The 13,936-nt window shown below is 38.2% G+C and overlaps 2 protein-coding genes across 3 annotated transcripts in view; both read right to left on the reverse strand.

Annotated features, from left to right (window-relative positions):
- LOC127941073 (immunoglobulin lambda-1 light chain) overlaps positions 1-13,936 on the reverse strand; it is a 98,185-nt gene that overhangs the window by 14,427 nt on the left and 69,822 nt on the right. The window lies entirely within an intron of this gene.
- Positions 7,743-13,683, reverse strand: LOC127941009 (uncharacterized). The gene is made up of 16 exons (XM_052536177.1): positions 13,577-13,683; positions 13,021-13,159; positions 12,857-12,937; positions 12,399-12,770; positions 12,138-12,233; positions 11,823-12,052; positions 11,441-11,619; positions 11,261-11,348; positions 10,783-11,130; positions 10,554-10,671; positions 10,167-10,258; positions 9,967-10,081; positions 9,765-9,854; positions 9,150-9,311; positions 8,686-8,865; positions 7,743-8,594 (listed from the first exon to the last, which is right to left on the reverse strand). The coding sequence occupies exons 1-16, from the start codon at positions 13,637-13,639 to the stop codon at positions 8,389-8,391; spliced, it is 2,559 nt and encodes an 852-aa protein (XP_052392137.1). The 5' UTR covers positions 13,640-13,683; the 3' UTR covers positions 7,743-8,388.

A 13,936-nucleotide genomic window follows, 5' to 3' on the forward strand; every position in this document is an offset into this window, starting at 1 on the left:
AATCTGATTTGAAATGGTGAAATGTAAATCTAGGAAAGCTTAATAACCTTTGGGTGATTTTTTCCCCCTCAGTTTCTTCCTTGTAGACATGTCTGAGGCTGCAGAATTCTGCTGCTTCTTTTTATTGTTTGCAGACATATCTGTTGAGATTAAGGAAATGTAGCTGTTATTACAATGAATACTGGTCTAAATACCTTTATTCCAATAACAAATATATAATATCACATTACAATTGGAAAGATATAGATAGGCACTCATTGAAATTCATGGAAATTGTTTAACCATATGCTGTATGGTCACTTCTTCGCTCTACCAAGGGTTATAGACTACAAGATGTACACACAGGTGACCAATTGAAGGAAAAGACAATGAATGTAGTTCCTCCTACACAAATTAAAAAAATTGTCTTCCAGACTTCAATTCACAGACCACAGTGTCTCACAGAATGAATTACTAAGTATGAAGATTTTGTCAATCTGATTCAATGGGTTTTACAAACCCCAGTTTCAATGAAGCTTGGTCAACTGTAAAACGAAAATAAAAACATAATACAACTATTTGCAAATCATTTTCAACCTATATTAAATTGAATACTCTACAAAGACAAGCTGAAAAACTTTATTGTTTTTTAGCTAATATTAACTCATTTTGAATTTGAGCCCTGCAACATACTCCTAAAAACCTGGGACAGAATCAAGACTGGGAATGTTTGGAACATTCCACAGGTGAACAGGTTCATTGGAAACACGTGAGTGTCATGATTAGGCATAAAAGGGGCATCCCCGGAATTCATTCACGAGCAAGTCATCCTTGGTTGTGAATGACTGAGCCTTCTGGGGATGTTATGTGATGGTGGGAATCACTACTGTAAAGGATATTAATGTGGGCTCAGGAACACTTTGGAAAACAATTGTCAGTTAACACAGTTTGTCGCTACTACAAGTGCTATGAGTGCTGTCCGCATTTGAAATAGATTTTTGAAATCATGGACGTTGTGTACCTCGGGATAAAGAGGAAAAGGACCACCCAGATTGTTATCAGTGCTAAGTTCAAAAGCCATGGGGGTGTGTTAGTGTCCATGGCATACCCATGCCCCATGACATTCAAAATGAGAGAATCTTTGTAAACAAACAGTAAAGCTTTTCAGTTTGAACATTAAATATCTTGTCTTCATTGTAAATTCATTGAACATAGGAACTCCACTGGAATAGGGTTTTTTATGATCATCAGGGGCCTAATTTATAAGTGTATAAACACATATAAACAAACTGAGAAATAAGAAATTGATTACGATGACATGAATCCACGCTCCCCACAGAATATGAAAGCTTGCTAAGTTACACATATTTTGAGTTGATTATCATTTATTATTACATGGTTTGGTTAAATTCTAATGTAGAATGTTATTTCTTGATAACAGACCACTGATAAGTATTACACACCGTTGCCATGGAAAAACAGAGCGTTCCCATGGACACGGTGTTCTTTAACGGAAGCAATACAATCATTTTAAAATCAATAAACTCCTTTTTTAAACCAATATTTTGTGTAAAAATTATTTATTTATTTGGTAGGTAGCCATTTTGGTAGACCCGATCAGCCTGTCGTGGTTGTATTCGCTATAACAACCGCCTCGCTATACATTATCCCTTACTTAACAGAAACCAGCATAGGATGTTAATTGTTACAGCCATGTATTTTGATGTGTGTGTGTGCACATACTGAGCTTGTCCATATGCACAGTAGACTGAAGTGAATCCTATACAGCTAAAAATGAGTCACCAAACACCTACAGCAGACCTTGGATGTGCAACAGTGCTCTCCATCATCATCAGTTCCTATATAGATTGAAGCTGTTCTAGTGGCACATTGTGGCTGATACCACTTCAGTAATTCACTTGCCAAAAGTTTGTTTTTGCTTCAGCATCTGTCAATCTTCCTGGCAGAATTTTAAAAATGTTATATTTCCCTTTAGTAATATTTGAAAGGCAAGTTATCCAGACCTACATATTACAGTAGTTACTGGTATAACACCTCAAAAGTCACCTCACACTAATCGGTCATTGGATTTTTTTCTTTTTTTCAAATTTAAATACATTTCCTTGTTTAGAGTATTGTTTCAGTTTAAGAAGGAGAGACAGATTAAATGTTTAACATGGTTATCATGTATACCGTGATTAAACAACATATGACAAAAAAGATGACTAGCAATTGAATAATGATTTATATGCTATTTGAAAATATCAACATAACTTACTTCGTTTCTGCTGAGGTGGTTCTGTGAGGGGTAGGATGGGAGGACTGGTGGTGAGCTGGATGGTGGACTGGATTGGAGGAGGACTGGTGATGGACTGGATGGGAGGAGGACTGGGGATGGACTGGATGGGAGGAGGAGGAGGACTGGTGATGGACTGGATGGGAGGAGGACTGGGGATGGACTGGATGGGAGGAGGAGGAGGACTGGTGATGGACTGGATGGGAGGAGGAGGAGGACTGGTGGTGGACTGGATGGGAGGAGGACCGGTGGCGGGCTGCTGGTTAGTACAACCTAAATGGTACAAAAAGAGGAAATTATTCACCTCCTGTAATAAGAACAAAGGTCCCCTTTTTTCTAGCATGGACTGTGCTCCATAAGGAAATGTCCAGTACATTTGTCTTTTGTATTCTTCTGTCTATAAATGCTGCCCTATGGACTCTATGCTCTCTGTAGAACTGAGGTGAGGCTGATTTTGTACTCTGGTGCAAATTGTAGGATCTCATTATCTCATGTGAAGTGGAGATATGTGTTTATAGTTTTTTGAAGTTGAATTGAGCAATGCCTCTTGCTGTTGACTATTTTGCTATGTATAGCAGACAAATCAGTGAGCTATGTGGCTCACTGACTAGTAAAAGAAACTAGGTCTGCAAACAACTGTTATTTTCATAATCTTTTCAATGAATCAATAAGTTGTTTGGTCCATAAACCATCAGAAAATAAAAAAAAGGCTGACCAGTGTTTCCCAAAGTCAAAGATGATATATATATTTATATATTAATATGTAAGACTCTGAAAGTAGAAACATTTTTTATTAAACAAAAGAAACTAAAAGAAACACCTATTGGATAAAGCAAAGACCAAATTTGATGAAGCAACAAATGAATAGCTATTTTTGGCCCACTGTGGTTTGCCCTGTGACAGCGGTACCAAGAAAATCCACAACTGTAATTGCTGTCACATTTATTTTTATGTTGACTATGGAGTAAGATTTTAAATAATCGCACACACTTACCATCAATTAACAGTTCATAAAGAGCCTTCATCCTGTCCAGGCATTTTGCAGAATGGTCTGACAGCTGCCATTTTGGCTGGAGGACTTGTGCGGACCAGGTTTTCTGTTTCTTTGTTTTCTTTCCAATGAAGACTATATATATATATATATATATATATATATATATATATATATATATATATATATATATATATATATATATATATATATATATATATATACACACACAGAAATATAGGCAATTATAAATGTCTTAAACATTGTGGGCTACAGACGTTAAACACATACCAAGACAGATGCCTCATCAATAACATGAGAGGTGGTTTGGTTTTTGGTTTGGTTTTTTAACCACTTCTCCTTTCTGTCCTCAAAATTCTTAAGTTTTTTTGCCAGTCTTTGCTTTCTTGGCTGTACAGACTGGCAATATTTGCAGGTCTTGGTGGCCACACCAATAGCTGCTTTGCAGCCCACACAGGTTGTTATTGTTGACACTCGTGGCATCTTAAAACTAGAATATAAAACAATCAACATTTAATAACCAAAGAGACATAGGAACTGCCTTATTTAAGTGTTACATTACAAATATTTGTAATTTGGACTATTTCAGCATTATCAGTAGGCTAGTGTCAGATATCAACACTTCATGTGTGTTTCATATTTTCAAACGCGATACAGCACGAGATATCATTAATATCGATGTAGTTTATTTTGCGTTTAAATGACTATACATTTCTGCGCTTGAGCCGTTTTAATGACCTGTGTGTAAGCTATTGCAGTGCATTTTGGGATTTGTAGTATGAGTGAGTGGTGGGAGTGCGATTTACCGCGGGCCATTAATAAAAGACGTATGAAATTATCCGGCCACGGAAAAAATATTGATGCAGTTGACTGTTCTGCTGCAGTGACATGAATTTGGAATCAATAAAGTTTTCAACTTATCATTCTGAACTCGATTAGCACATTGCCGCCAACTGCAGCTAACGTTAAATGGGTAGGCTAATATACGTTAATGCTGGATAAACCCCTATGTCCTTGGACACATCCCTATAAATTCATGGTGATAAATAATTAACGAATGATGGCTTAGACAGCGCTAACTAACTTTATTATCCCGGTTCCGTAAGCATATGTTGATATCACTACGTGTATTCATTACCTACCTTTGAGGATGTACAGTATGAATTATTGATGGGTCATGCGCAAAAGATGCGGCTCTGAGAGCCGATGCTTTGTAGTGAATCAGAAGAACCGGTTCGCTTCGATTGAGAGCCGGCTCCAAAAATGTTTTTCCTTTGGCTGCTTACCTCAAGGCAGAACTTTGTTTTGATTGGTCAGCAATCGCATCGAGGCCAATCAGATGTGAGTATATGGGATCATAACATTATGTAAAAACAGAGAGGGGGGTGAAGTGAAGCGGCATTCCACTGCAAGTTAACGAGTCGTAACAACGTTAATGGAGGGGAGACTGTGTGTATTGTGGCAACATCTGTTCCTTCAGAGAGAATCTAAAAAAAAACAGGGCAGATAATCACAGAAAAAAGAAATATGATCAGTCCATCAAAGCTGAGGCATCTGATTTTTTTTGAATGCCAATCTTCACTGAGGACATTAAATCTGTTTGCTTGAGTTTGGTTCTAGTTATGTGGATTTATTTGCGGTTTTGTTGTTAATTTGTGCAATAAAATTTTTGTTTTAAATATTAAACAAAAGACTGGTTTTGTAACAAAATAAATGCACAGAATGTAAGCAATTATAATGATTCTCATAAAAAATACTGCACATGAAAGGGTTTTCAACACACAAACCATTAATATTTGCAAAATTATGGTAAAACAAAGCTCTGCAAAAAATCCTAAATTAAGACCCATTCAGGAGTCGAAAGAGCCGGATCTTCTTTGGAAGCTGAGCCAAAAGAGCCGAACTTCCCATCACTAGTATGAATGCTGGGTGGCGGAAAGAGCGGACCCCCCCCCCCCCCCCCACTCACTTGTCAATCTGCTGACCTCTGTGCCTCTGTGATAGGGCAACCCACATGTCAATCAATGACCTCTCAGAGCTACGTTGCCCACACGTAAAAACGTGATGCCACTTTTGTGACAGTTACATTTAACCATTGTATGGTGTTCGGGTCTGTTGGACCCGTTTTCATTTTTTATCAAAATAAAAATGATACGATTAATTATTTGTTCAAACTCAGACACTTTGGCCTTGGCTCATTTTCTGTGAAGAATATATATTTATTTAATCCTTTAGCAGATGCTTTTGTCCAAAGCGACTTACAAATAAATACAATATTTACAATAGAAAATATATTTGAACACATTTTCAATGGCCACACACTGAACACCACATTTATATTACACACAGGATGTTCGGGTCCACTGGACTAATAGAAGACCGGGGGCTGATAAAAGTGTGGAAATTGTAGGTCCTGTGTACCTTTACTCTGTCCCCTCCTGTCAGGGCCTGCTGTTAGTGTGTGTGTGTGTGTGTGTGTGTGTTTTTGTATATGGTTTATGAGGACACAAATTTGCATAATGACATGGGTATTACAACGAAAACATGGTTTGTGAGGACATCTGTGTCCTCATAAACCATACCGCTTTAAAAAACCATACTAAATGGTGTAAAAAAAAAAAAAAAATGGAGAGTCCCCGTAAACCACATATCCAAGTGTGTGTATGTGTGTGCTCGTGCGTGTGTGAGAGAGAGTTATATACTAGTGAACCATGCCATCCAATAAAGCACTGCAAACACTTTTCTTGTCTACTTAAATCTAACTATATCATTAGATGCATTGTGTAGCCTATTTGCTGTGGCATATATAAATGATTTGAATGACTGTGTTCATCCTGGCATAAAACCCTCCATAATCATAAAGATAAAAAAAAATCTCAAACAATCCTCATTTTGATCATAATTTCAACACACACACACACAGGGGCGTTGCACAAGATCCCGGGCCCTATGCAGTCCTGATGGGCCTCCCTAAAAATATCCAGGTAAAATAAAATATATTCCAGACTTTTCAAGGACCCTCTCTTCCTTTGGGGCCCTTGTAATCAGTACTGGTTTTACCCCTAGTCTGATGCCCCTGCACACACGCACACACACACACACACACACACACACTTGAAGCCCTCAAAGTGCTCTCTGAACCAGAGGCTGTTAGGGTACATGTCCAAAATGTGATTTTTTTTTTTAACTTTGTCATAGAGCTTAACCAAATACATCTATGGAAAGGTCTTGACCTGGAGAGTAACATATATCAATCTAAAGGTTCTATATTATTCCTGCTTTGAGATATTGACCTTTGAACCTTAACCACAGGGCATATTTGAAGGCTTATAATTATGGGACAAAAAGGGTTACATACATGAGACAAACTGTAATAGAAAGATGTTGACATGGGTTATAAATTCAGCATAGTCACAAAGGGATGTGGTGGGGAGGGGGGTGTGAACAAGACAATATTTAAAGTCTGATGCCAAAAATTTGTTTGATATCCCCTAAAATCCCTGGAATGCCACCAATTAAGTATTTACAACTTCCAATTTTAAGAAAAACCCAGTGTTTTAAAAAAAACTACAACTCCATAGACCCCTCTTCAGTAATTGTGTTGACATCAGCACCCCAGTTGTAGTTCTTCCGTTTTAGGGTTGTGGTAGGGTTGTAAAAACATATATCTACCCAATATATCAAATATCACAAACTGACTAATAAATAATTATACTGCATGTATATGATCTTTGCTAAAAGAGGACAAAAATGTTTGTTTAATGACGATAGTTTAACTAAAACATGAGACCAGCGCGCCAACTGCTCTGCTCACGTAACGCAAAGCGGACTGTCCTAATCTCCATAGTAACGGCCATGGACAATGTTGCTACTTTCCTTATCAAAAATGTAAAAAAAAAGAACACACACACATTTATTTTTCATAACTGAAGGCGTGATTATTGAAACCGTTATTTGATGTCAATCTACTGTAACGTTAGTGCTGCGTTATAAAACACAAATATAATTAAGACAAGAGATATTTAATTTTCCACTTAATGTCCGCCGTTTTTGTTTTCCCGACAGGAACCTCGAGAGTCACATGATTGAGACACAAAACAAATTTTTTGGAAAGTTTAACAATCACACAGTTTGCGAAAGAATTGACATTTCCCCTCTGACATTTCCGCTTGACAGCTGTTATGTCTGCATAAAGCGCCTGCAGTCCTAGCCTGGATGTCAATCAGTTCGCTGTGATTGGCCGCCTCGTCCAGCGGCAGTCACCTTCCCCACGTGAGCAGTTGACAGCATCATGAATATGAAGAATATAGAATATAGGCTTAATACTACTTACTTGAAAGGAACAACTCACACAATGGGATAAAACAGTAAACTGACTTAAATGAAAACTATTCATGAATCAAACAAAAGAGACATGACTATAGTTGAAACAACAGTTCATTTTACTGGGTGAAATTAATAAAGTAGGCTTTCTAGAGCTAAGAGACTATGCCCTGTACAAAATAAAGATTATATATATTTAGAAAGGTAGGGGTGTGTGTGTGTGTGTGTGTGCGCGTGTGTGAACGAGAGAGTGAGAGTGTGTGTGAGAGTGAGTGTATGTATGTATGTGTGTGTGAGTGTGTGTGTGAGCGAGTGAGTGTGTTTGTGTGTGTGGTTGTTTGAGCGAGTGAGTGTGTGAGAGTGAGTGAGTATTGATATACTATACTAACGTGGAAACATAAGCTGGAATAGCACACTGTTGGAGAGAGTAAAAATACAATAGGCTATGTAAACTACAGTAGGTACACTATATACAAACTATAGTGAAGCTATGTAGGGATGCGCAATACATTTTGACCAAAAAAGTAATGCTATAAAAAACAAAGGTAATTTGTCATGTTTGACAGTTGTGAATCACCAGTGATTGGGTTGGGGCAGAGGGTGGGGACTAATGGGCTAACATTATGGGTTTTTACAGTATCAGAGGAATTTGCAGTACATGCTCTAAACACAAAGAAATATTACAACAGCAGTAAAATAACCTCAGGTTTCACATACAAGTTATTACAGCACTGACGTTTGGGTTCAACACAATGTAAACACATCATCTCCCTAATAACTACTCTCCCAGTTCCTCATCAGTTGAGGAAGTATTCTCTGAGTCTTCCTCTTCAGAAAAGTCATCTAAGGGCAATGTTTGCAGTCCAAGAATACATTTGTATGTTGTGCGTGCTTTAGCCAGTTGTGCTTCAACTTCACGCAATCTTCTCTTCAGCACACAGAGTAGTCCTTCACGTCCTTTCTCCATTAAGCCCTCTGTACTGCCTGAGAATGTGACATTAAAATATAAAGAAATGAGCCAATGGTTACCAGAGAAGCAAATAGAAGAAAGAGACTTCCTATGTGTTGTCCTTACATTTCCCAGTGATGTCTTCAGTCAGCTGAAAGGTAAACTCTTCGATCAGTCCAGCAACACTCCTCATGTACTCCATGTGCTGCTTGACTTCGCGAACCACAATAAATTCTTCTTCTTTTAGTCTAGCCAGCAGCATTACCTTGTCAAAAACATTTTTTTTTCGCTCCATATCACCATGACCTGCAATACATTACATCAAAGTGTTATCTTATAACCTCCTATAAAAATATTGGGACAGAAGATGTTTTGCTACTACAATAGAGAAATAAACCCTGACAGGATGAGATAGAACATCAGCGCTTCGCGAAGGGGTCTGATCACATCCATTTACAAATTACTGCATTCTTTTTTTTTGCGTATTGCCCAAGTGTCTTAACATTTTTTTTTACATCGGATTCCATATTTACATCAAGATGTGTGAATCAAACAATTTGTATTCAGTGCATTTCAGGGGAAGTACTTACATTCCCATGGCCAGGAGTAGTTGTCCACAGCCAGGAGTTCATTGGGAGGAGGCAGTTTTTCAACTTCCCCCACAGTAGCATTGTGGTCATTGATGGCAACTTCCAAGGCTTTCTTCTCAACAGCAATCTTTCTTCTCAGTTGATGCCTTCGCTTGTTCCCACCTACAATGAGAAACACAAAATGAGTGTACATTCACACGATCACTACACAAAAGCACCATACAAAGTAAGACTTCACAATATGTGTGTATGTTTTATGATTATTGTGACAGATGTTGTGTGATAATTTTTGCTTAACAAGTTTCATAATCATTTGAAAAATTGTGAAAAATTTTTTTTTTTCAGAATCTACTTTTTTTTATTTTAAATAGAGTACAAAATTGGTAGGTCAGGATATCTCTGCACTATGCAGAAATATTGGAAATATTTGGATATTGCACTCAACCTTATTATGATTTTGACAGTTTTTCAGTATGCTGCCCTGACTTGTAGTAAATCTATTTCAAAAGATGTTTTTTTTTTAAATAAAAGGCTTTGCTATTTTTACTATGTATAAATCAGTAGTGAATTCATTTTTCACAAATCTGCATTACTAGCGGCCTTTTCTGCTCTCACCAGACTGACGATACAGCTGAAATTTTCGCTGTTTGATGCCCAAATATAGCCCCTCGATGGTCCTCTGCAGGTCATTTTGGATTGTTGCTCCTTTGGACGACAACAAACAAATTGATTAATGCCAATTTCAGTTTACAATCAGCCTATTTTCAGATGCCCTATGATTCTTAAAATATCGCATCAAATAATTTTTTCAAAGTACCTGAGGTCCACTGCTGCACATCAGACACCCACTGCTGGACTGTGTCTTGCTGTAGAGATAACTCAGTTGTGAGTTTCTCCAGGTCCTTTGTTGCCTCTGCAATCCTTTGTACAGTCTATCCAAAAGAAATATCCTTGTTAACAAATGCTGAGAATTTAAAAACAACAAAAATGTTATTATACATATTTTCCTAGTTGTACCTTGATGTATCTTTTGGCCAGTGTCCGGTCAAGGTTTTCTGCCTTTCGCTTGTTCCAGCCACTTGCCTGGATAGTTAGCATGTCTGTGCGAACTTGACACACAATGTATGTACAGTAATTTAGGTTCACAGTGAGGACCACAGGTCAGATACTACATTGATCATTCTCTAATATTGTCACATAAACCTGGAAATAATCATACAATTAATTAACGTGTCAGAAGTTAAATTATTATTAAGAGAATCCTGATCAGTGTAAAAGTGCTGACTAGACAGTTGTTTTCTAAGGGAGCACCTATGCATGGAACTCTAAAAAGCAAAGGCCGAGCATTAGTGTTAAAACCACTTGGTCTCAATTTGGACACAACTTTACATGAAAAATGCTTACCGGCTTTTGACATGTACTTGGAACATATGGCTGCTCGAGAGAGGAAGCTGTTAACCTGTTCAACCTCCTCCCCGATTGTTGTTCCAGCTCCTTCTTGATTGCGTCCCCCCCATTTTAACTGAAACACATTTAAATGTTATAATTTGGAAAACAACAAGTAGGGGCAGAGGAAAGACAATCATAATGTGTGTTGCAAATGGTAAGTAATACATCTAATTGTCATTATTACCTCACACATCCATGAATGCGCTTTTGCATGCATGATGGAGAGAAATGGGCGCATGTTCAGCAAGTCCTCCAACTCTGGACAGTGGCCCACAACTTTCTGCAGATATGGCCAATATTTGCAGACCACATCAGAGCAAAAAAACTGGACGGTCTGTGAAGCTAGCTGTTTCTGGAGATATAATGGGTATGCAAATATTTCTCCACGGAACATATTCAGTCCCTTGAGCAAAACCCCATGACGGCAGACAGCAACTTCAACACCTTCCTCGTCTAGTTTGCTTCCAGACTTGTTGGCAGACTCTCGTGCTGCGGTCCACTGACCCGCACCACATCTCCCTTTCCCTGGATTCTTAAAAAGATCATGGTATTATGGCATTTGATGCAAACCAAATAATGTTTAAATTTTGGGGAAAAAACTGGCAAGCATTCATAAAAATGTAAAATTGTGGTGTTACACATGAAATATAAATTTAGCTTACATGTCCAGTTGTTTCATGGATGTAATCAACAAAGGAGGACACATCAGCATCATTGGCCAAAAAGACTCCATCAAAAAACCCATCAGGTCTTGAAAGAAATATATAGATGTGGGTTAAATTTACTGTATAAAAGTAATTTGTTGGCATACTAGCATTTCATTGTACATGAATGTTACACACCCTGGTTGGCTTTTGAAACGATATAATTTGCGGTTCCCATCCACTGCAACTGCCAACATGGATGGTGTGCATGCAGGGCACTGAAAATGCTGGACCTGAGACAGCTTGTCAACCTCAAATTTGGCATAGGCCCATTCGAGGAAGGCCCTCTGCATTGTGTCCCCACAAATCTTACCACTCTTAGAGCAAAAGTGAAAAACAAAAAAGTAAGTAACTGTGTCGAAGGTTGGCTTTAGACTGTGGTCATGATGAAGAAAGGGCTCTGTCAAGAAATATGTGCTGAAACTTTGGGGATTGTAACAACAAGTCCTAACAATGAATCTGTTCTATGAATCTCTAAAAGGTGATCCAAACAGGATAACTAAATGATGAGTCCACTCACTCGCCCGAAGAGTTTTGTACGACACTCGAGCATGCTGACAAAAGCTTGTCTGGACATCCCTGGGGCAGTGATTTTTAGATCCTCATACGTGGTGAACAAGTCCACCATGTACAAGGTCTCAAAATTGACAGTGGCTGGCCAGTAACCACTTTCAACCAGATCACTTATGGTCACTGGCAAGGTTTTTCCACAGGAGCAGTTTACTGATGGAAGGAAGAGGTTGTATCTTCCTGAAATTTCAGACAAAAACAATTATCTCTTGTTCACAAGAAACAAAAAACACAATATGAAGAAATAATAAAAAAAAATTTTTACCATTCATTCCAATTAAAATAACTGGCTTTCCCTTGGAAAAGCTTGTTTGCCCAGTGGAGCAGTCGCAGCAGGGAGGAACGATTGGTAACATGCAATCTAAAAAGCAGAATTAGTTTACATATTAGAGTAAATGGAACCCAAAACTCAACAGAGAGGGTGTTGTTTCTATCAAACACAACTTAATCCAGCATGTTTGTTGGAGTAAACCAGGATTTGTGTAAAATGTAAAACAGCCTATATAACCTGAGACTTAAAAACCACCTTTTTCATGATAGGAGAATTTCCCTCCCTCGTGCTGCTGAACAAAAGTGGATGGCTGCAGTTGTCTGAAGAACCCCTCCACCATGGATGCTCTGTTATGAAGCACCAGGGCCTCATGTGTGGAAAGGTCACAGGCTGTGCAGTAGAGTGATCGTGGTAAACAGTCCCTACACATCACTACTGCAGCCTTGTGTCCACAGTGATGGCAAACCCCCTCCTTGGGCTTCTCAGATGACAACATATTGTTCACCATGAAGGGCCTCATTACTGTCCAATTCTCCAGAGAGGTAGTTTGCCTGTTACTCCACTCTGTGGGGAAAGACTGTTCATCACCACTTCCCAAGAGTTCTCGGACATCTTGAATGAGGGAGTCTGAAAATGAAAATGGAAGAAGGCATTGTTAAATCTGGGCAATTACCACATAACAAATGTGGAAAAAAGTATTAAGGGAAAAAAACCAAAATTTTCGATGATCACTGTGTCTTCAGTTGTGCTGGTAGACGGAGCACAGGACACGCTTTTAACGCTTGCTGAAGAAACTGCAAAAATATAAATATCAATTTAGAACTTGCTCAATAAATAATGAATGCAACTAATGATAAAAAACAGACAAAAAACCAACCAGTAGCTGAATCTCGCTTTCGTTTCTCTCCAGCTCTACATCTTTTTGGCAGAGGTTGACCATCTTTGTCCTCATCAGGCCAAACACACAACTTTGTGGATTGTTTTGAACCTCCTTTAGTTTGTCCATGCTGATCCACCTAAATAAACAATTAAGCCACAGAATAAACCACCACCCACCAAGGTTATCACCACCTATAAACATCTCATTATAAAATCAATGTTATAATATTACATTGTAAAAATTCAGTCTAACGGTTGTGGCCCTGTCTAGAAAACCCGTTCTTCATTGAAAAATAGAAAAGAAAGTTAAATGTTTTGACAGAATATTGAATTAAACTCTCACTGGCTCTAACGTGTGAACTCAGCTCAGCACTATAGCTTGCATTTGAATAAAGACATTTAACCTGGTACTGTATAGTTGCACTTTGTTTGGAGTGTTGCAATTTTGCACATTGATACTTCTTCCCTGCTATACCTCAGAGCCTATTATGGTCTTAGACATTGTAATTAGTATGTAATTCGTATACTTTTTCCACAACTGAGATGTTATTTACCTTGCACTCATCCAGGAATGCATCAACCAGGAATATGGCATCTTCGGGGTCAAGGTGATTCATTTTCAGCTTGGTCAAGTTAATTTTCCACGCTTTTTTTTCCTCCTTGTCTAACTTTCCCTGCTTATTTTCCCTCGTATTCTTCGTCTTCTTCTTCTTCTTCTTCTTCTTCTTCTTCTTCGTGGGGCCTTGACGCGTCAACACCCAACACCCACCAATGAGATCGCACCACACAAATGCACGGAGGTTATTATTTTTTTATTTTTTTTATTATGCCATACATCAAAAAAAAAAAAAAAAAAAAAAAAATACAAAGAGAAACATTAAAATGAGAAGGAAAATATGAACAACAATATTAAA

The sequence above is a fragment of the Carassius gibelio genome, chromosome A3 (assembly GCF_023724105.1).
Source record: "Carassius gibelio isolate Cgi1373 ecotype wild population from Czech Republic chromosome A3, carGib1.2-hapl.c, whole genome shotgun sequence".
In the NCBI taxonomy this organism is placed as follows: Eukaryota; Metazoa; Chordata; class Actinopteri; order Cypriniformes; family Cyprinidae; genus Carassius; species Carassius gibelio.